Source organism: Telmatherina bonti (genome assembly GCF_933228915.1).
Source record: "Telmatherina bonti genome assembly, chromosome: 17".
Classification (NCBI taxonomy): Eukaryota; Metazoa; Chordata; class Actinopteri; order Atheriniformes; family Telmatherinidae; genus Telmatherina; species Telmatherina bonti.
The window spans coordinates 22,903,139-22,925,909 of record NC_136615.1 but is presented as its reverse complement, the minus strand read 5'-3'; the positions used below and the strand labels follow the sequence as shown (position 1 = coordinate 22,925,909).

At 36.0% G+C, this 22,771-nt stretch overlaps 1 protein-coding gene across 1 annotated transcript in view; it reads right to left on the bottom strand.

Moving 5' to 3' along the window:
• Positions 1–22,771, bottom strand: part of trabd2a (TraB domain containing 2A) — a gene marked incomplete at its 5' end in the record, with an annotated part of 61,448 nt that overhangs the window by 5,617 nt on the left and 33,060 nt on the right. Inside the window, one exon of the mRNA XM_079257152.1 lies at positions 239–329. Within this exon, the coding sequence (XP_079113278.1) occupies positions 239–329 (91 nt within the window). The remainder of the gene's footprint in view (positions 1–238; positions 330–22,771) is intronic.

Genomic DNA, 22,771 nt, shown 5'->3' with positions numbered 1-22,771 from the left:
AAGGGCAGCAGCGGTTTAAATGTTCGTCTACTCAGTCTGCTACAAATGCCTCCGTATCTACCTCTTTCCCTTTGCAACTAACTAAATAGCAACTGTAGCCACATTTGGCTTTGCAGATACAATTTCCATAGAAACTTTATATTGCATTTCCGTCCCTGTCAATGCAACATTACATAACTTTGACCTGTTCAGAGATGATTATGATGGAAGCTACTTGACATACTTGAAGAGTGAGTACCTGCTTATGGGCTGCCCAGCGGGGGTGTGCTCCACCTTGTATCCTTGGCGACGGAGAACATCAATGACTGTGTTGTTGCCAAGAAAGTGGCCTACAACCAAGAAAAAGAAAAGAGACTTCAGGTTTTGAAAGGTCATGATAAATTTTGTCATGCTAAACGAAACAAGACACCACACAGTTAAGCCTGTTATGGTAACAAAGTTTGCCTCAGAAATTATTGCGATAAATTGATAATATTATTGTTGTCATTTTGACACCATTTTCAACGAAAATAACAATAATGCCATAATAATGCAAGTACACCCTCTCAAAGATCAGCATACTTTAATTTCTAAAGAACATTTAGTTCGATGTGCAGTCGAGCTTATGTTCATCCATTCCCTAGTCTGCTAAAAAAGATCCAGATTTCTCCTGCAGTTTTGACAACGTGTTTATCTGGAACATATGTTTTCTAAACACAATGTAACACAGTTACATAGTCTATGGTAAAGCTCATATAAGGGGACATGTTTGGACTTGACCAGAGGTGGAATGGTAAAACTGAATGTCTTTAAACGCCTTCAGTATGTCATTTTTCATGTTATTGTAAGGTTGCGGAATTGCTGTTTGTAACATGTATGTTCATCCAGGCAATTCATACTGGCTGTAAAATGTTTAACAATGTTAGAGGGCAGCGACATACTGTCGCACCACATTTTGCACTGTCCTGTTTGTATTTAATCTGTTGTTTAAACACCCCAGTGATCATGGACTGTCGGGAAGATGGAGCTAGCCTGTTTGTTAAGATCTTTTTTTCCCCAGCTGAGAAAACTGCAGTTGATGTGCAGATGGAAGCTTGTTGTATTGCCGTGTTTAGTTAATATTGTCTTAAAATAAATGTGGGACTCAAGAAAAGAAAGAAATATAAAAATTATTGCGTCCAGCAAACTTATTGTGCACATTTCTTCTCATTGCAACAGGCCTACACTCAGCAACACGTCACAATGTTGATTGGATTTATGTTACATTGGAGATGCAAACACTCAGGATGGGACATGAGCCTATTATATTGCATGACAGAGGTATTTTCTAACTGGGTGATACTTTTCTCGGAGGAAAACCTGGAAACTGTTTCTTTGTGTTGGGAGAAGAAATTAGTTAAAACATATTTGTCATTTGTGACATCCTTTCTCAAATCCGGCACGATAATGAGATTAAAAACTGATACAATGCAATTAATTATTGTGAGTGTGAAAAGTATAATTTATGCCTCCATTCCTGCCTTCAGATTCTTCCTCTTAAATATTGATTTCTGCTGTATCCTCTCCATTTTCTTTCCAAATCTCACTGGGTATGTGACACTCTCCACTTCCCTGAACTTTAGAGTGACAGTCCTTTATTTTCATTACTCTACATCTCCTTATCTATTTTTGTCCATCCTTTAAAATTCTCCATCCACCCCCCCCTCATATTCTACCTCCTGCCTTCCCTTTCATTTTGATCTCTCCATTCTCCTCCTTGCTTATCTCTAACTTCCCCTCTTGATGTGACCCTCCCAGCTAGGTGAAGTGGGGGTATTGAGGCTTCGGGTTGCCATGTCAAGAGGTCTCCATTCTTCCTCTCAGTCTGACAAAGGGGAGCAGGGGCCCATTGTTTGGGCCTGCTCAGCCATGGCACCACAGAGCTGTGTAAACAATGAGCCCCAGCACTCTAATCTGGCCCAGAGCCATCGATAGAGAGAGGTTAGCCTGGATGCACTCTGGGTGCCATGATGCAGCCCTGTGACTTGGACAAAATGCAAAATGCACCCAACAATGTTGGAAGATCCAGTCATGGAAAAGGGTGTAAATAGGATCTTTGGAAAATGTCATATACATATATATGTGTATGTATATGTATGTATGTATGTATATATATAAATATATATATATATGTGTGTGTATATATATATATATATATATATATATATATATATATATATATATATATATATAGTTCAATCCACAGAGAGGAGGGGAGACATCAAAACTTCGAGGGGACGTAGACACGTACATGGATTGCATGTATTAGTTAATTTTGTATTGATAGAAGCAACCAAATGAGAATTTGGCAGTTAATTTATCTGATTGGCAACAGGTCAGTGACATCACCGGGTATAAAAAGAGCAATTCTGTGACGCAAAGCTTCTCAGAAGTAAAAATGGGCAGTTTTACCAACAGAAAACATTTGGTGCATCATGAACTAAAAGGCTCAGCAATAGAGGCTGTCGAGCCACTAGAATACTGCACCAGACAATAACGTGACAGCATTCCTATTGTAGCTATCCAATGACTGCATGTTTTCAGGCAGTTGTTTCAGAAGGAGGGGATGTTACACAATGGTAACCATCACACTGAATCCAACTTTTCTGAGATGTGCAGCTGTCATCACATTCAAAATGAGCTAATGTTGTCCCTGGAATTTTAAAATGTCTCAATTTCAACATCTCACATGTTGTTTATTCTCTACTGAAAATAAAACAAGGGTTCATGACTTCTGTAAATCACTGCATTCTGTTGTTATTTACATTTTATTTAGTGCCCAAACTTTTGTGGAATAGGGGTTGTACATCCATTTTACACCCTTTATATTCATTTCTTTGACAGCTTTGTATTCACTTAATCAAACTATGAATTGCCAGAAAATAAAATAATACTAATAGTAATATTTATTGTGACAGTAATAGTAATACTAGTTATCATAATGTGCCACAGTTACAGTGTCTTTTCCAAAGTAAGAGACATGGTAAACAAAATTATCCAAATATCTAAAAAGTACAAATGAAAAGGGGTTTTCCAATTATGTAAAGTGGACTTAATATAAAATTATTACATTTAAATAATAATAATTTGAAAAGAGGCTGCATCAGCCGACATGTTGTTTTATAAAGAGGAAACTTTCCTTTAAACAGTAATAAACTACATTTTTATCTGTTAAACTGAGCAATAAGGACATGACTTTATATGGTGCTTTTCTAGTCATGCTGGCCACTCAAAGAGCTTTCCATTACATGTCACATTCACCCATTCACACACTCACACACCGATAGGCATATCAGGGGGCAATGCAGAATTCAGTGTATTGCCCAAGGACACTTAGGCATGTAGTCAGGTAAAGCATGGAATCCTTCCTCTAACTTTCTGGTTGAAAGATGACAGCTCTTTCTCCTGAAATACAGCCATCTTAATATGCTGCAAGAACTCATTAGGAAGATTTTTACATGCAGTATTTTTCCATAACAAGGACATATTTCACACAACCATTCTGCCAGTCTGTAATAAAAGCACAAACAAAAACAAGTGTTAAAATGAATGATGCCTTGGAAGTAGAAGTGGAGAATATGATTTTGAAGGTCATTTTTTGTTGAAACTAGGCTTAATGTATGATGTCTATTGTCCATCCTGTATGTTTCAACCCATTCTGGGCTAAAACTGAGAAAAACTGATGGGGATAAGTTAGAGCTGTCAGACTGAGCTGACATCACAACACACTAAAACCATCCAATGGCGGAAAACTAAGCATTCATTCCCCTTTTTACCTAAAACAAACCTGGGTTTCACAAGATGTCCTACAGTATAAGACAGCTGGTTTCACAGATGTTCTGGCAACATGGTTTTGTTCCACACACACAGTTTTTTAATAATCAAATTAAAAATGCCCAATGAACAGATGCAATGTTTTATTTAAAATGACTTTTTTCTTTATTAAATAATCTAGTCAATTATTTAAATCTAAACATTCATAATATTTGGTGTGGGAGTTTTCCACCTTAAGGCAAATTCTTTTCCTTTTTTCTTTTTTCCATCCACCCATCCTCCAGGTTACAGACATAAACTGTACTAGATATATTTATTTAAAGGCTCCCTCTGGAAACAGACCTGCAGTCCATGTTCCAGCCCAGCCCCATAGCTTTAAAGGTACACATCTGGAGTAATATGTGACATCTGACATACATTTCCACTGGTTATTTATTCAAGCCAATTTCATACATTTGAAATCTATGAATCCCGTAAGAAATATATACACAAATGCACAATGTATTCACTGTAGGTCTTTTAAGTAGCATTGAGAGAGAGAGGAGATGGTAGAGATAAAGAAGTGGGACAAACTTGAAAGCTTTCATTCACAGTAGACTCCCTTCATGCAACACCATTTGTACATGAAAGGACCATAGAGTAAGAGGATCGCAGATCAGTCCACGTCAAACTTAGAAAATCTTGATTTCAATAAATTCTTTTCAGTTTTTCCATGATGTGACAGATTTTAAAATTATTGGTGATAGTGTCTAACACAAAATAAAATGCAAACAAAAAAGTTATACAAAAAAAAAAAACCTTGTTCAAAGCCTTCTTTCACCTCACTAATAAGTATAGCCACGTCTATGAAACGTAGAGTAATTAGTTGCTCTGCCAAAAGTATTTCTGAGCAGCTATTTCACCCTGGATTAGGTTTACAGAGGGGTGCTCCAGTATGGCCAAGAAGCTGAATGGAGGAGAAAGAGGTGTGTTGTTGAGGGTAAGGCAAGCTCAGGATACCAGAAACCAGTAGTTTATGTTTTGCGAGAAGGTAAAACTAATAAAATACAAAATTTTAAAGGTCCCATAAAATACTCCACCAAGGCAGGTTAACTTCAGCCTTACATGTTCCCACAGGGTAACTTTCATGTTTTAGTGCATAACACTACAGAGGAAGCTCATTTTGCCAACGTAAAATCTGTTCTTTTTTCTTTTACCATTTCAGTGTCTGTAGTTTTAAATATTATTGAGGTTTCACCGCTCAAATCTCTTCTGGGAAACTCATGTTTGGCATCATCAATATGGTAAGAACAAAGCACGAGGATTTAGATCAGATGTTTTAGCTGCAAATCAAAATGAAGACAGTACCTTATGGCACCAGTAATTCAGCAAACTACTTTTATATGACACAATTATGAAATTTTAGTTTGTAAAGATTGAAAAGAATGAGAATTGGTAATGGATGGTTTCTAACCAGAGTGCACACACAACTGAGGGGTAGAATTGACAATTTATTATCAACATATGCAGTGCAATTCTGCAAATACAAATATGCTTGTATGAAGAAATGGTGACAACAAAGTCCATAGTAGTGCATAGTTTTAGGAGATATCTGATGTATTAGTTGTTGTTTGCAGATGTCTTCATTTGTTTCTCTTTGGTAATATATAGTACATATAGTAAATTTGACATACTTTGGAAACATAATAACTGAGAAATGCTTATTTCTGTTCAAATAGTTTTTTTTGTACCGCTGTGCTCAGATGAACACTAGATGAGTACCACAGCAATATTTGTCCTTAAGAAGACATCAAGTCTCCACAATAAGTGGCTGAAATTATTACAACACATGGTAAGTCTTAAATAGTGCTTCGTTTCCATACACTTCAGTATTTACATTACAGCTTGTAACCAGGGCCAAAGCAGCAGTTCTCATAACATTACAGCATGTTGGATAAACAAACGCCTTTCTGCCCCATACAGCCTTTTCTTGCTGTTTAGAGCCACACATGTGTCTTGCTGGTTGGTTGGCCTTGGCAGCCCATAATCACCACCTCTGTGCACATAGTGAAGCGGTTTATTGAAAAAGATGGGAGTAAAGTTACACCTTATATCTGTAAATTTTTATAGCTTGCTATTATTTTGTAGACATTTGACACTACAGTGGATTTAGGATGGTCCCACTGTGTGTAGATCATTGCACATAAAGACACACACACACACACACACACACACACACACACACACACTAAAGTTAAGCTTTTGAAATACTTGTCAAAATGAAATAAAAGACAGAATTTTGCTATCTGACATTTCTGGGACACGGTATCTGCTAACCAGCAGAGGATTTTACTGGAAAATCACACCACTCGGTGCTCAGAGTCAAGAAAAACCTCAGTTTGTTCATCTGTCAAGAAGACTTAGCCGTCCATAAAAGTGACAGTCATGTCAAAGGCAAATAACAGGAAAATGAATAGTTATCCATTGGCATAGAAATCTCACACTGTGTTTCCAAACAATGCCAGCTCTATGTTAACATGCGGATAAAGTGTCTGGAAATACAGACTCTGCTTACATAGCACTTTTTTAGATCCCTGGTTAAGCCATGAAGTCATATGTCCATTATGGACAGACAGTTCCAGACTATATTGAATTTACTAGTATCAAAGAGGGAAATCTTTATTTGACTCCAGGATACTGTTGGAAATAAGTCTCAAACACAGACAACATTATTAAATACTGACAAACTATTTTAGAAAAATAATAATATGGGGTAATAATGCAATTCAGGGTATCTGTGTTCTATTCATCATGTTTTAGTTATTTGAAGATTAACTATAATGACTGTGCTGTAGTTTTGCCCAGACTTTATGGTTTATTTAACTGGTTTTGAACCTGGCTTTCTGAACATTATATTTTTACAGTATTTGGGACAAGCCAAAGCCTAATGGGGAGATTCATATCACTTACTGATCAATATATTACCAAATTTAAAGACAGAGAGGCAATTCTTTGTATTGTCTTCCTGCTGATCACAAGACTTTTGCTGTCAACACACTTTAAGTCATTAGTATAAAGTTATAGTTATTTTCTTCTTTTACTGATTGTGGACTTCAGAAAGCACTTAAGCTTTCTGCACCATTATGGTACACAGAATCACTGTAACGCAACCAGTGGAACATTTTCCTGGAGTTGCTGGCACTTAACCACAGTGAAGGTTAGTATTAGGTGAGGCCTGTTTGTTAGCATGCCAACATACATGCAAGACCTGGTAACATAATTTAAAAGTCCAATCCAAGCCATCTTTATTATCTGGATTTAGCATGTTAGCATGCTAACATGGTTGTTAAAATAACGGGGAAGTCATTTGCTCTTGGTATTGGCCTAAGGATCTGGCTCGATATATTACTAAAGCTGCACTTTGAGTGGTGCTGGTCAATATTCCAGTTCCTACTTAAAACTATTTTATTCTTTTTATGAAAGGAATTAGCCTTGTAACATGAACTAGTTAAAATAGGCCTAAAACCAATGTTGGAACAGAACAGCCAGAGAGTAGTGGCTGTTGCACCTCTTGACGTGCATGCAGCGATGCAGCCGTTATCAGACACGTTAAGCAGTTAAAATGAACAGAGGAAGTTCAGAAACATTAACAGTTAAAAAGTTAATAAGAAGTTTGTAAAGAATAATTGTAGTTTGGCAGCAAGCTCCAATCCCATCACTCCTTTTTAAGCAATATAGCAATGTAGCATGTTTATTTAATATTGATGTGAATGCTGAACATTGTACAGTGGTGTGGTGGTCAAAAACAAGGGAGGAAGTATGCAGCCTAAAAAAGCCATGCAAACTAGATGAGCATGTTTGATATAGAGCATGAAATTTTTGAGGCAGATCATATGTGGTGCAGCACAGCAGCTTGAGTTGGCTGCCTGAACTAGCTTGCATGTTTTTGAATGTGACGTAGTTTGGCTTTCCAAAAATGCATGGAATTGCTAAAGGTACCGTCCAGATCATCAAGTGATGATCGGACAGATTGTGATGACGGATTCCCATCAGAGGTCATATGTAAATGTGTTTGATATTGGTTTTCCTACAACAACAAGAAAAAAGAAAGATTGATGGATGAAGATAGCTAAGACCATCACAATTCATGAGTACTATGGAGAAAGACAGATTCAGGGCTTTCATCAAGACCCTTTGGACATTATAAATCTTTTCTCCCTTTCTGTTTGAGTTATCTCATATTTAATCTTCACTGTAGCTACTGAAATTAATTTTCAACTAATTAAATTAAACTTTAACTTTTAGCCCAGCACTAATTATTTCCTATCAAGCATTAAAACTATAAGAATTAAAACAGGCTCAATGGTAATGAATGAGGAAAAAGAGTGATGATAATGACAACAAAGTAGTAAAGCAAAACAATAATAAAAACAACAAAAAAGGACATTAATCTTATTAGTTGCATCTATCCATTAAATTATCCATCCGATCATCCATCCATCCATTTTCTATATTGCTTATTCCAGTACAGGAAAAGGGAAGTCGGATCCTATCCCAGCAAACACCCTGGACATGTTGCCAGTCTATCACAGGGCTGCACCGGCCATGTCTATGAGGAAAACTCATACATCTTAAAATTCAGTAACACTCACTTCTTTGGGTCCATAAATGCCTTGAAGTTTATCACATTTAAGTCATTTCAAAAGGGACAAAACTGCTTTATCGACACATATTTAGCCCACGAGCCACTACAAAACCATTAAGTATTGCTCCAACACAACAAAGAATGAAATAAACATGAAGTGTTACAAAAAGAGAAGTATAAACCAAAATTCAATTACAGCAGCAGTTAAGGTTTTATTTAAGTAAATTTTTCCACTAATGTCAAGTTGCCAGCTTGTGGTCATGACAGGCTCTTAATGTTGATGTATGTACATCCCTACAGGCACCACAATTCTTTACCGCTGGATGGGTATGGAAAACCTTTCTTTGCTATAAATCAATGCCGTATAAGTTGTTAATGTATGGTGTCATTTTTCTGTTAATATTATGGCGAAGGGTACAGGATCAGCAGCCAAAACCAAGGCAGTTAAATGAGTTGTCACTTTGAATTCCCATAAATTCATTTTTGGCTGCAAGAAAAAAGAAAACATCTTCATCAAGGCAGTCTGAATATACAGTTTATTAGCCTCAACCAGTTTATTTTGTTTTTTTTTTTAAATGAGAGAGAGACAGGGCGAACGAGAGTAAAAAGTGTGAACAGAAACAGTTGCTATATTTACATGGGAGTTTTAATTCCTGTTTAATTCCGAATAAAAATCAATTCCACTTTAAACTAATGAAAAGTGACCATGTAAACACTTAATTTCTAATGCAAATTTCTATTCGGAATTAAGCTTATTTCTGATGTAAGTGGCTGCTTTATTCGCATTTTAATTCCAAACTATTTAATTCCTCTGTTATGGAAACCTTCATTCCGTTCTAAGTTAATTCCGGTTGTGCGCGTTACCATGCGCGTTACCTTGTCCTGTCCCGATGACGCGCGTTATTTCGTCTCCCATGTTCGATGGTCTATCTTTCTTCTCCTTCTCAGTTACTGCAAAAAGTGAAGTAGTATGCTTGTGTTGAGCTGGTACTTCAAATTCATAATAAAAATCGCGGCGAAACTTATGTAGTTTTTACAAGTTACGACTGAAAAGACGAGAAAGCAGGGAGCCAACTTTGTTTATTTCCGGTATACGTCATACATCACTTGCACCTTTTGTCCAATCAGAACCCTTCCCAACCCGCCGCTTTAAAGAGGAATTAAGTGAGGATGTATATCATGTAAACCTTCATTCGGAATAATTATTTTTATGTAAACTTGTAGGAGAATAGGTTAATTCCAAATGATTAATTTGGAATTAAAAAACATCATGTGATGATAGCCATTGAAAACAGAGATTCATTAGAGTGAAAAAAGCACTGCCAGAGCCCAGTTTAACCTCCACAACTTGTTTTAAATGACCCGAAAACTTATCTTTCAAATCATTAGGTTATATGAAGTTTCACAATATTTTGAAAGCAAGATACCAATGGTGAGTGTAAACCGCAATAAAGGCAGACCAGATCACACGACACATGAAGATGAGTGTTTGTACATTAATCAGTTCCGTGAAATAAGCCTTTCTTAAGTCAGTGTAAGGAATGCTAACATCTCTGCTGACACCAAAAGTAATCTCCTTTCTTTTATTCTTTCCAGGCACAGTGTGACACCCAACGTAGAAACACACTGGATTTGATAGATCACCTCTGTACTGTAGTAGTGATATCTATCAGCACTCTTTAAAGGAAAGACATGGGAAAAAAAGGAAAAGCCAAACAAAAAAACTTAGCATGTAAAGAAAAAACAGGAGTGGAGACTAAAAAGAAAAGCAAAGCAAAGCAAAACAGGAATTTGTCAGCAGATGCCACACTGTGATAGCTGAGGCTGAAAGAAACCTTTAAGGTTTTAAGCTGTCGATGAACCATTGATATAATAACAAAAAAAAAAAAAAATCTATTTTGATGCTGTTTATATACAAAATCTATAGCTCAATGCAAAGCTTAAAATCTCAGAACACATCTCATCCCAAACATATTCATTGTTGGAATCTGTATTTAAAAATAGCCAGAAAAATGAACATTTCTGAGAGATAAAAAAAAAGAGTCATACCACATCTCAAATAAACTTTCAGGGAAAACATTAAAACAAACATAAAGTAAACAGAATGTTGGAGGTCTTTTTTTTAAATGCATAAACGTGAAAAGTAAATCAATGCCAACTGGGTCAATGTTACACAATGACTTAGGAAGGTACCAACTGTGTGAAAATATTTATGTAATCCCCTTGTAATTCAAATTTCTAAAACAAATACCTGCTCAGGTATAAATAGGTAAATGACTATGAAAACGTGACCACAAGAAGAGTTCAGCTAGTTCAAGAGGACATGTGAGAGTAGTGGAAGATGTTGGCTGATCCTAGTCAGCTGAGTCTAAATCTGGCGCCAGTAACAACTAAATGGGAAGGTTCCACAGGAACAAATACCATGAAAGACATCATAGCAACAGGACATAAAACTGAAAGCAGTATGCCCCTTAAAATGAGAAAATGCACAGCAAATGGATGGAAAAGGAGAGCTGAGAGGAGTGTCAATGTTTGTGAATGAACTGTGAGAAACTGACTGAGGGAAATTTCCATCCAGATAGCCCAAACACAAACCACCTCTAACACCTGAACAGAAGAAAACAAGGTTGCAGAGGTCTAAAGAAATGCAGCCAGAGCCTGTGGGGGATTGGATGAAAGTGATATCCAGGGATGAATAGTGAATCTGCACTTGGCAAGGACATGTTGCTTGAACTTTAGTTAAGTGCAAGTCAAATTGACCATAAAAAGACAACTGCCTGGAGAAAAGAAGCTCATTTTCACACTTGTTGATGATGTGAAGTTGATGTCAGGGGATATGGCAGTCATTACCAGTAAATGCACATTTGTACTCTTTTTTTTCCCGTTTAGTAACAATGTCTCTAGGGAGGAAATAAATTTACTGTTGAAATGAACCCATAAAAACCCAGCGTGACAGATATGATACATACGGTTTCTGAGACATTTGGCATCACTTTATGATACAAACTGTGTTCAAAATCCTGTGGAAAAACAATCTGAATCTTGTCTTCTGCCCTTTAATGGACACATGAAAGCAGAAGATTACAATCATTTTGAACTAGCACATGGTAATAAATGGTTAAATGTCCCTGAAAAATGTTGGTACTTTTTTATTAAAGGAACAAATAAAGATCTCACTTTAAAAGAAAGACTTGTACAATCAATTTTTGAATTGGTTGGATCTTTATGCGTTAAAATATCAATATCAAGACTGACTCGCCAAAACTGATCTCTCAATGGCTATACATGTATCAGCTGATGAAGAATATTGTTGTTCCTTGGTAAAGTCAATCCCTATATTGTGATGTGGGTTTTGTATCTTTTGTTTTCTATCTTTAGTTCTGGTTTCCTGTTTTTGTTTGTAGTCCTTCCTGTTTAGTTCACTTGTGTCTTGTTTCTTGTTTGGCCTTTGTTCCTGTTTATTAGATTCAACTGGTCTCCTTAGTTTCATCCATTTCACCTGCATCTTGTTCTGTTTTTCAGTATTTGTACCTCTTTGTTTCTGTTCCCCATTGCTGGCCCATTGTGTGTGTGTGTGTATGTGTTTAGTCCTGTTAACCTCCTGTGTCTGCCTACCCTCAGTTTTGTTTTTGGGATTAAAAATGTCTTTTTTCTGCATCTCTGGCTCCCATTTCCTGCATTTGGTTTCTCACCTCCACGCCACCGTGACACCCTAAAGGAATTCAGGCTGTCGTAAAGGCCAGAAGAAGAATAACAATAGCGACTTTTACAATGATTCAATAATCCCTTTTTTCTCATTTTTCTCCTCATGTTTTAGCTGTAAAATAAAAACATATAGTAATAATAAAAAAAAAAAAAAAGTAAAATCTATCATCTGGTTTAGTGCTTTTATAATGTGTAAAGTACTTTGTGTTACGTTTTATTGTCGGAAAAGTGCTTTATAAATAAAGTTTGATTTGATTTGATCTGTCAGCCTGCAATCCCATGTGCATTTGTGTAATTGAAAAAAACTGATTGCATGCTTCACATTTCTACATTTGAGTTGCTTTTTCTTGGACTTCTATTTGCAGCTTGAATGATGTTCCACTGTGTTTATCATTAGAGTGTTAAGATGTTCAAGTGTCTGTGAGAGGTTTGTTAAGATCACACTGAGCAACTGCAGCTTTCAATTTATGCTCGGCGTAAATGAGAAACAGGGCGCATGAGAGGTCTGTGGTGTGAGGTTGTTTTTTAAATAAACCCTTGCTCAAAATTTGTGGTGGCACACGGCACTTTAGAGCCGTGTTCGGATTACATCTGTCAGCCTGCAATGGTCTGCACTCTGCGCAGTTTTCACTTTTGCTCCTTCTGCCAAGAAATTATGGTGCTTGAATACACATCACCTCATTCGCTGTGGTTGTATGAAAAAGTGATCAAAAGTAGGAGAAAAGTCATAAAAAGTGAACAGTCCTGACAAAATAAACCAGAGCTCTGCCAGCTCTGTATGCTCCTGTCACTCAATGTTTAGTTTTTCTTACAAATACAGTCTCAAGGAATATTTTGGCGATAAAAGATAAATAAAAAAAGAAGAAAAAGAAATAACTGCCTCCCTGTGTACCACTGAAAATGAGCAGAGGAGTATTTAATGTAATATGAGGTGGAAATGACACTGAAGTATATTAATTTATATCCACAGTTGTGGAAAAAATTATTAGATTACTCTTGTTTAGCAAAATTTCATGTTCATTTCCAATGCCTTTAACAAATAAAAGTACATTTGTTTGGAAAATGACTACACGATATGTATTCTATTCTCCACATTTCTAATGAACATAAACATGTCATGGTCTTGCAGCTAATCATGTTGCTTTATCTTATCTTCATTTTAAAAAAAACACATTAAACTGTGAATTAAATTCATACTCACAAAAGTTTGAGTGAATTATCTAGATTTTTCTTTAGAAACCTCCTTCTCTTGCTTACAACATGTGTATCATTTGCAGATGCTCTCCATCCAAATAAAGTTGGGCATATCTCTATTTATGCCATATTTTGGTCATGTCCTTGTTTAAATCAAAGTGAAGGAGTTTTATATTCTGCTTTTGTTACCTTACTGTACAGGAAACGTACAGAATGGTGGCATGAAAAACCAAGGTACGTACCGAACCTTGATTATGGTGTATCGTTAATCTCCAGTTGTGATATTTATAGAAGGTGACCAGGACTGCACAAAAATAATCGGATTTTGATTGTGATCATGATTTTGTTGGCCACAATTAAATAAACCTGATTATGTACAATATTTACATTCAAAACGTGAGCTCTGATCACTCAGATTCTCAACCAGTAGTCTACCAACCACCAGGGGGCGAACGTGTGGTTAAGGCTTCATTAAGCTGTCTAAATACCAAGCGCGCACATCTTTTACTAGCAGCCAGTTAAGTATCGTTGGATTGGTTGGACATTTGAGGTCCACATTTTTGATTGTTTTGATGAAACAGCTAATGGAGGTGGTAAAAAATCTGATTATTTTTACAACATGTGGCATTAAAATACACAAACCCCGCCGTGTGCACAACTTGCCCTGCCGCAGATGAAGTTGTTCATTAAATATGAAATAAGCGGCTTCATTGCACAAAAAGCAGACAATGCCACCCGCATTGATCCCTCCCGGTTTCAGACTAAGCTTCTCGTGGAGGATGTAACAAGCTTTAGACTGATGAGAGCAAGTCATGTCGAGAATGGTAAATACAGCTGCATCAAAACACTGGAAAAGAAATAATACATGTGATTAATGTGATTAACAATTGTGATCACAATATTGTTTAAAATAATCATGATTATTATTTTGCTCATAATCGTGCAGCCCTAAAGGTGAGACACTATCAGCCTGTGACCTGTTTCAAAAGTAGCAGAAAAATAACTTCTTTCAGTGTCATGGATAGTGTTACGTTAGGAATCCTACAAGTCCTATGTAGATTGGACTTTTCTTTCCATCACATCAGACCCCATTAGACTGATATCTTGGCTGTTTGAAGACTGAATAAACACCTCAGACTCCTTTTGTTCTTTGATCCCTTTTTAAGCAGTGTTTGCAGGGCTGCTGCTATTGAAGCTTATGCAGTCTTGAGTTAAAAAGAAATTTTCAAAGTTTATGAAGTTTAACATCAGCCATTCCAAACATGCACAGGGTGGAGATTGTGTTATGACTTTGTGATTAAGTTCTTTTTTAAAGTTAAGCTTTCAGTCTCACTGCTCGGCTTTAACCATACAAGTATAATAATGGAACAAGAGGGATCTTTAATGTGATGAACTGCATTTCAAGTTGACACTTAAGACTACACAAATGCAAGAAAACATGCCAACAGAAAACTAGCTGACAGGTACAGCATGCATTAGTCTTAGCACAAATAGAAAAATCTAATTTGGCAGCTTTCAATAATATGTGTTGAACTGATCCTGCTTGAACTGACACAATAATTTACAGAATATACAGAATTCAGAAATTTTGTGTAAATGTTTTAGAAGTTTCTTGTTCATAATACTTCTGTGCAAGGTAACGTGCATCTCTGTTCCTGCCCCAAAGTACCACAAAAACCTTCAATATGCCGTTATAGCATCATGGTTTGGATTTCCAATGCGTCTGTTTCACTACAGATTCACTGTTTGTAGATTAGGGACATATAAAGGGTTAAAAGATTAATCGGTTTGGTTACAGGATGATTAATGGGAAAGAAATGCAGAATAGCACATTTTTGCCAGACAAAATTATGTTTTACTTTTCAAATGTTATTCTTATCTGCACTTGTGTCTGCTGGGTAATTCTACATCTTTAGATCCAAATAAAACAGCTTGAATATTTGTTTGAGCTGGCCACCATACACAGACATAATGTAATCTGCATGCAGGGAAAGCTTTGTTTGAGGGGTCACATGCCAGAGAGTCAATTTGTTAAACTGCTCTGACTTTTAAAAGCTATACACAAGTATTGAGGCTACAGATGAGCCATACTCAAAAGCTGTGATAGCGCATTTATTTATTTATTTATTTATTTATTTATATATAGCCATATAAACTAGAGTGTATACCTGCAGTTTGCAGACTGTGGTCAGCTTCCTCAACAATAACACAGAGGTTTGCTGCAAGCCCCGGATCCTGCTGTGAGCCCCCGCTCAGCCTTTCAACTGTCTCGGTCCAGGAAAAAGGATACCAATGGGAGTCGGATGCCCTCTCACTCTTTAAAAAGCATTCCACACAGCGCCTCCATTTAAAACATGTGGCTTAGAGTCCAATTTTGTGCCTGTTTAGTTTGAGTAATCTGCAAGAGATCTTGTAGCCGTCCCAAGAGGCCTGGATTTCATCTGTGATTTAGGTCTAACGTATAACCAAGAGCAGATTCACTGGATTGAGTCTTGTAAATTCCCACTGGCCCTGTTTTTCACTGCCGTCCTAATTCTCTCTAGTTCACTGTCAACGTTTATCCTTATTTCCAGCCAGATATTTGCTACTTCACCACTATGTTTGTCAATTCCTCATTTGGCCACCCCATTTCATTCCTTACTGCTGTTATGTTCAAGCCCCATCAACTGGTCAGCCAAAGCAAGTTTTAGAAATACCGTAATAGAAATGTGGCACTTTTTTTTGTATTGGGTTAGATCTTGCATCTTGCTGCAAAACTTTCAGCATCATTATACAACATGGCCAATTTCTACATCTGTTAAACATCTGAAACAGCCTTAAGAAAAACATAAATTTGGGTTTTTTTAATGGATAACAATCTCAGGTTCCCTCCAGGGTCTGTGTGTTTCAAACAGAAGCTAGATATCTCAAAAGTGTCATTTCAGCAGCAAGTTCATTAAAATGAATTTAAACCCAGGAGGATATTTTATCATGGTATTCTGGATTTTGGATAAAATCTAGTTCAAAATGATGGTTTCATTTTGTTGACTTATGACAGTAAATGGTTTCTGAAAATGGAACTTTTGATGTTGTAGGGAAAAAAAACTTTCAATAAAGGATGAAAATGTTTTATTTGTAAATAAAACATTATATTAATCAGGTTTTAAGCGACACATAAACAAATCCCACAGTGGAAAACTTAAAATTGCCGAAAGAAAGCCAGACGATTAATGGCTAAGGGTTTGAAAAACATCAAACTTTCCAAACCTAAAAACACTACTTTTGTGAAAAGTTTTTTATAAGTTTTTGTCCATAATTAAATTTCTCCAGTTTCTTACTTGTATAAAGACTAAATCTGAATGATAAGATATACAGATATGCAAAGTCTTACTGTAATTTCTGGGCTATAAGCTGGTCTTTTTACCACACAATTTGAATCCCACGGCTTGTATGTATGGATATTTATGGATTTTTACTGGCTAATGAGTCATTCGGATTTAGATCTGAAAGGTTTTTCACATTTGAACTAATATATCTTGGTTTGACTTTATATAAAAGGAAAAAAAGATCTAAAAAGAAAAAAGATAATTTTGGTTTAAAAACTTGAACAAGTGGTCCATATTATGCTCAAATCCTGCTCTTCACACACGATGACCAACAACACAAGCACATTCATAAGGAAAACCAGAAAACTCTCTGCTCCACTGCAACAAGAAAGTATTCAATAACTGCACAGCAAGAGACAGAAGGAGAATGTGGAAGCCACAAATCACACAAGTCATGTTCTCCTCTGTGTCTTCATATCGTCTTTCCCTCCGGCCAGTGTGTTGCTCTACTTTATGTTTCATCCCCAAAATGAAAGGGGACAGCTCCTTCATAACAATTCCCATTCCGAATCATCAATAGATGCACTGCTGCTTGCTAGCTAAAGATATAATTTTCCTTATCCTTTCCCCTTTCATATAGGAGAGAGGTATTTCTGGTCCAAATGAAAGTTGAGCCCCTGGGCAGGCGCATAAAGAGCCTGTTCCAGGTGGATAAGGAAACACTGCTGGGTTTGAATGGGGTCAAGGGTGAGGAGTTCAACTCTTTCAATAAATCACAGCAAGCTGTTGTGACAACTAAGAGAGAAGTGTGGGCTATATGAAATATGTCTTTCAAGAACAGAGACTGAGGCCTCTGACCATATGAGAGGAGAAAAATGTATATATTTAGGTGCTTTTCACTCGACAGCTTAACAGGCAGTTTGTTATCCAGAGTGGATGACAGGTTTATCTTCCTTTTATCCTTATTTAAGGAGGGATGGGGTGTACTGATGACACATTACAGATGCTCCTGACATCTTATCCTACTGGTAAAGTGTTTTCTGGCTTCATAAGCGTGGTGTTTGGGATTATAAATACTGTATGACCAAATCTAAGATTAAAGATACCGACAGAAAAAACAACATAGGTTTATTTAAATACACTCAAAAAACAAATGTGTAATTATTTGCTGTTTGAATAAAATTATCTAAATAATTCAACCATGCTAAACCCTGGCAACTGTTTTGTTTTTAGAATTAATGAAGAAATTAATTTCTTAATGGGTCGTTTGCAATTTGCAAGAGAGCAAAAGCAGGAGCAGAAAATAATTGCTGTTTCAGTAGCAAACGTGGCATCCTGTATCACTAAAAACAAAACAAAAAAAAAAAAAAACTTTTTTAAGTTAAGAACAAAAAATCCAACATAAAGGTGTCATTCACACAAAGATCTGGGACTCAATCCAGGTTTTGCAGACGGTTCGCCCCTGCATGCTCTGCTTCCCCACCCAGTGTGTATGTGTGGTGGGTCTGGTCTGAATTTTAATGGTGCCGGATGACATGTGTGTACTCGTGTCAGCGACTACCCCAAACAGTTGTAAACTGGCTGTTTATGAGGGTGAGGTGCTGCGGAAAAGCAGCACATTTTTTGACTTTCACACCATCTGGATCAGAAAAAAAAAACAGAAAGAAAGAAACTATGTAACTATAGTGGGGTAGTGCTCAATGGGTTTTGCGTTGATATGGATTTATTAAATAACAATATCCAGTGGATACGTATGAAAGCTCAACGTTTTAATGGGTGTTGATGGTGCAGCATTATGTTGCACATGTTAATTGAACAAGCTGCTTCATAACCTAAAAAATCTAAAGACTTGTAGGTAGAGATTTATCTATCTACACCGCCATCATATATATGTTTGTAGGTTTGATATGATTTATAAGCATTTTTTTCCCTTTTCACCTTAAGGTTTATCACTGGTGATGTTTAACTGTCTCTACTAAACTTATATGGTAGACTGGGTGGTGTTTCTCAGAGAGACATCATACGTATTGATAATTTCTCACTTAACAAATCCTAACTGGAAAACTTTCAGCTATGCTGATAAATTTTCCCAGATCTGCTCTGCCATTGGTTTCTTACTTCATGTTCGGTGAGGTAGGTCTGAACTTGGAAAGACTGTTTTTCATTTTATTGCTCTTGGCTGCCAGCACAAAATACAACACTTCCTGAAAATCCACACAAGCATCTCAGTTTTTCATTTTAATGTTGTACATTTTCCAATAAATTCCACTTTACAGGCTATTTAACTAAATATAATAAACTTTGCAATAAATTTAATGATTTCTCACATCGCTGCATTTGCATTACTTAATGTAACAGATCATTTCCCCTGAACAGTAACTTCTAAACCAGAGATTGTGCGCCTCTTTGTTTTTGCTTACGTCATTATTTTCTCTAAATATTTAATCTGCATCCTTACTTGAATCCTCAGTTAAATAGTCTAAACTAACCATCAATATTCTTCCTAACTTCTTTTCCTTGACTTCATTTTTTAATACACTTGATTCAAATGAATGAGCGAAACTTGATAAGGTTTTCCTTTTCATTTTTTTTTTCTAACTTGAATTAAGTGTAATAGAGCAGGGAAACATCTCAAACTTCTCCAGTTATTGGTGATAAAACTAGCCTACCCTGTCTTACACTAAACTTTTATGTTGTATTGGGGACCTCAGCTAATACAGGTTTAGATGATTGTTTCACGGAGACTGAAATAGGTGATTTGAACTGTTTAACGTGATCAGGTGGAGTTCAGTGAATTCAGTAAGTACTCTGTAGCTCTGGTACCAAAACCAACCAAAACACTGATATGTTAAGGTGCTTTTATATCAGTCTTTTCCATGGATCATGTATTTCTGGTCATTCATTTATCACACAACACGCTAAACAGCTCACTAACTAAGGGGAATTCATTTTAGTGAGGCCCTACCAAGTTAAATAGCAGAAGATCCAAACGCAAACCTTAATTGTCTGTGAAAAGAGTCAAACATTACAATGTACAGTAACCAATAGAGCCCGTCAACCACACCAGCAATTACTTTGCCACAAACATTTAAATTTGCGGTTTGGAGCGAAGTCTGAGTAGAAGCATGGTGTACTAAGCAGATTCATGCTGAGGCTGAAACATGGATCCATACAAATTCAGCCTGGAGGAGAGGAAGACTTTCAGAGGGCTGCAGAAACAGAGTACGGTACTCAATCTTCAGGATGGCAAAGAATATGAATGGAACAAGGTTTTAGATTGTATACATGGATTGGGTTACTGTACCTACGGAGCTCGGCAATAACTGCTTCCATATGTCTTTCAGAGAATATGATGCTTTTCCAACATTGTCATTAATGCTGAGTGATGGGTGTGGTGCTTTAGACAAACAAATGAAGGAGAACAGACAAATTACTGTAAAAAAAAAAAAAAAGGATGACAATGACAGGGATATGCCTAAAGAAGGAAAAAGACAGCACAGCCATTTATTCACACAGGGATATTCAGAAAAAGTTCCATATTTCTGCCATGGTGTTTATTTAAACTACTCAAAGATCCAAAAGCTTTTAAACTGTAGACATGTCGTATGTGATGTGATATATATATATATACATATATATATATATATATATATATATATATATATATATATATATATATATACATATATATATATATATATATATATATATATATATAATCACATCACATACTACATGTCTACAGTATAAAAGTTGTCATGCCATGCTTCAAAACTCATGTATGTATATACATATATATACATACATATATATATGTATATATATATATGTATATATATAAAAAAGCACTGATGACCATATATATATATATATATATATATATATATATATATATATATATATATATATATATATATATATATATATATATATATATATATATATGGTCATCAGTGGTCATATATGGTCATCAGTGCTTTTTTTTCCATTAACATAACGTTACTGTAAGTAACATATTAAAAGTTCTCGTCTCTCTTTTACTTTGTCACTGTTCCCTCTGTGCAGCCTGTGCAGGTCTCTGAACAGCAATGTTAAAAGAAGACAAAGTGGAATAAGCGTATGTTCTGCTGGAGCTGTATGTGAAGTCTAAGAGCTGACCAGTGACCACAACTGTTATTTTGACTGACCACGCTGTAACCAGACCACTGAAAGAACAAAGTTTTTCCAACAGTGAGAGTTGGGATGTAAAATTGGTCACAGGCCTCTTTGTAATGAGTCAGAACAACAAAAACAAAACTGTCTTTGAATAGTTTGGCTGTTTTTGCTGAATCCCTGACTGTAATAAAGATCTATTAAGTGATTTCTCCATTTTCCATTTGTGTATCATTATCCACCACCAATCTCAGAGACAGATCTCTTGTTCGCAGCAGAAGAAGCTAAACTTGCAACAATAGAAAATGTAGCATTTCCTGTACGACTATAACTTCTTCCACTTCTTTTGTCTTAATCCAGAAAGTTGACCTGTCTTGTTACAGTACAAACACATGTTTAGCGTTCCATGTGGATTACATTAAATCAAGTATAAAACATGAGATCAAATCATTTGTGTTCGCTTTTGTCTTCTTTTTTTTTACAAATAGGTTATATTAAAAATTTCCTATATTGTACAAAGGACTGAGGCAGCTGAGCAAAATGTATTTGCAGAGGATGGAAAGAGGTGAAAACATATTTATATATTTAGGTTTGGTTTCTTGGTACAAATTTTGGTGTATCTGCTGACATTTGGGCATTCCATTCAAGTGGGTGTGGTATTTAAAGGTGGAGTTTGTAAGATTTTCAATATTTTCAAAATAAATTAACTAAAAAAATAACTACAATCATAATTAGATAGTTTTTTTTTAAACATGTAGGTTCCAGTCTGTCCATATTTGATGCGTTATTAAATTACAAGTTTAATTAATGACAAAGACCCTTCTTAAATGTTTGCCTACCAGTAAAAAAAAAAGTGCCTTTTGTCATTTGTCATTAATTAAACTTGTAATTTAATAATGCATCAAATGTGGACAGACTGGGACCTACATGTTCACTATCTAATTATGATTGTAGTTATTTTATTAGTTAATTTATTTTGAAAATATTGAAAATCTTACATACTCCACCTTTAAACCACTTTTTTTTTTAAAGCATCTTGAAAGTGAATGTATCTGAAAATGCCACAATTTATTTTTCATCTTTACTATCCATACATACCTTTCCTGAATCAATGAAGCCATAGTTTCTCCAATCCCTTCACATGTATGCACAGCTCAGCTCAGTCACTGCATTGACTTGCAAATTCATTCATCCATTGCATATAACGCTTAGTCCAATTAAGGGTCACGAGAAGTTGGAGTCTATCCCAGCAGTCATCAGGCGAGAGGTGGAGTACACCCTGGACAGTTTGCAAGTCCATCACAGACTTGCAAAGTTTTCTTTTTTTTGTCAAGTTAAAACAATGGGATAGTCACAGTTCCTTACTTTTCTGCTGTTTTCTCATCCACAGAGGGTTAGGTTGGGCTTATCTTAAGATGGAAATATTGGTAGTCAACAAATTTTAACGTGAGGGGAACAAAACTGCAATCCACGGGATCGATAGTGAGGCATCATGTAAAAGGCAAATACAACAAAGCAACCAATATATTGAAGTAGGTGTAAAACGAAAAAAAGAGAGCAAAAACAGTAAAATAAGATCAAATAAATAATAACGTTGTGAGCATAAACAAAGAAGCTGTAAATCTTTATGGTCAAGGCTTAGACATTTTTATATTCCTGTGTCCTGATTCTAATAATATATAGCGATAACGCTGCCATTTTACAACCATGAGTTGTGAAAACACTACAATTTGGCCAAATGGTCAAACACCTAGACACCTAATTAAATAATGCTGCAATCATACTTCTCATATCATGAACTGTACAGGAATTTTGTGGTAATAGCATATAACAAAAATACATAAGGCAAAAGCATCAATTATCATAGCAGTGGTTGAATAGTCGAAGCAATTTGGTCAGCTTCCATAAACATAAATAAGCAATAAACCCAAAAACATTTATTACTTCATTTTCTGGTCAGTATGCACAGCCTGGTTAGTATCTAACCAGGCAACTTGAC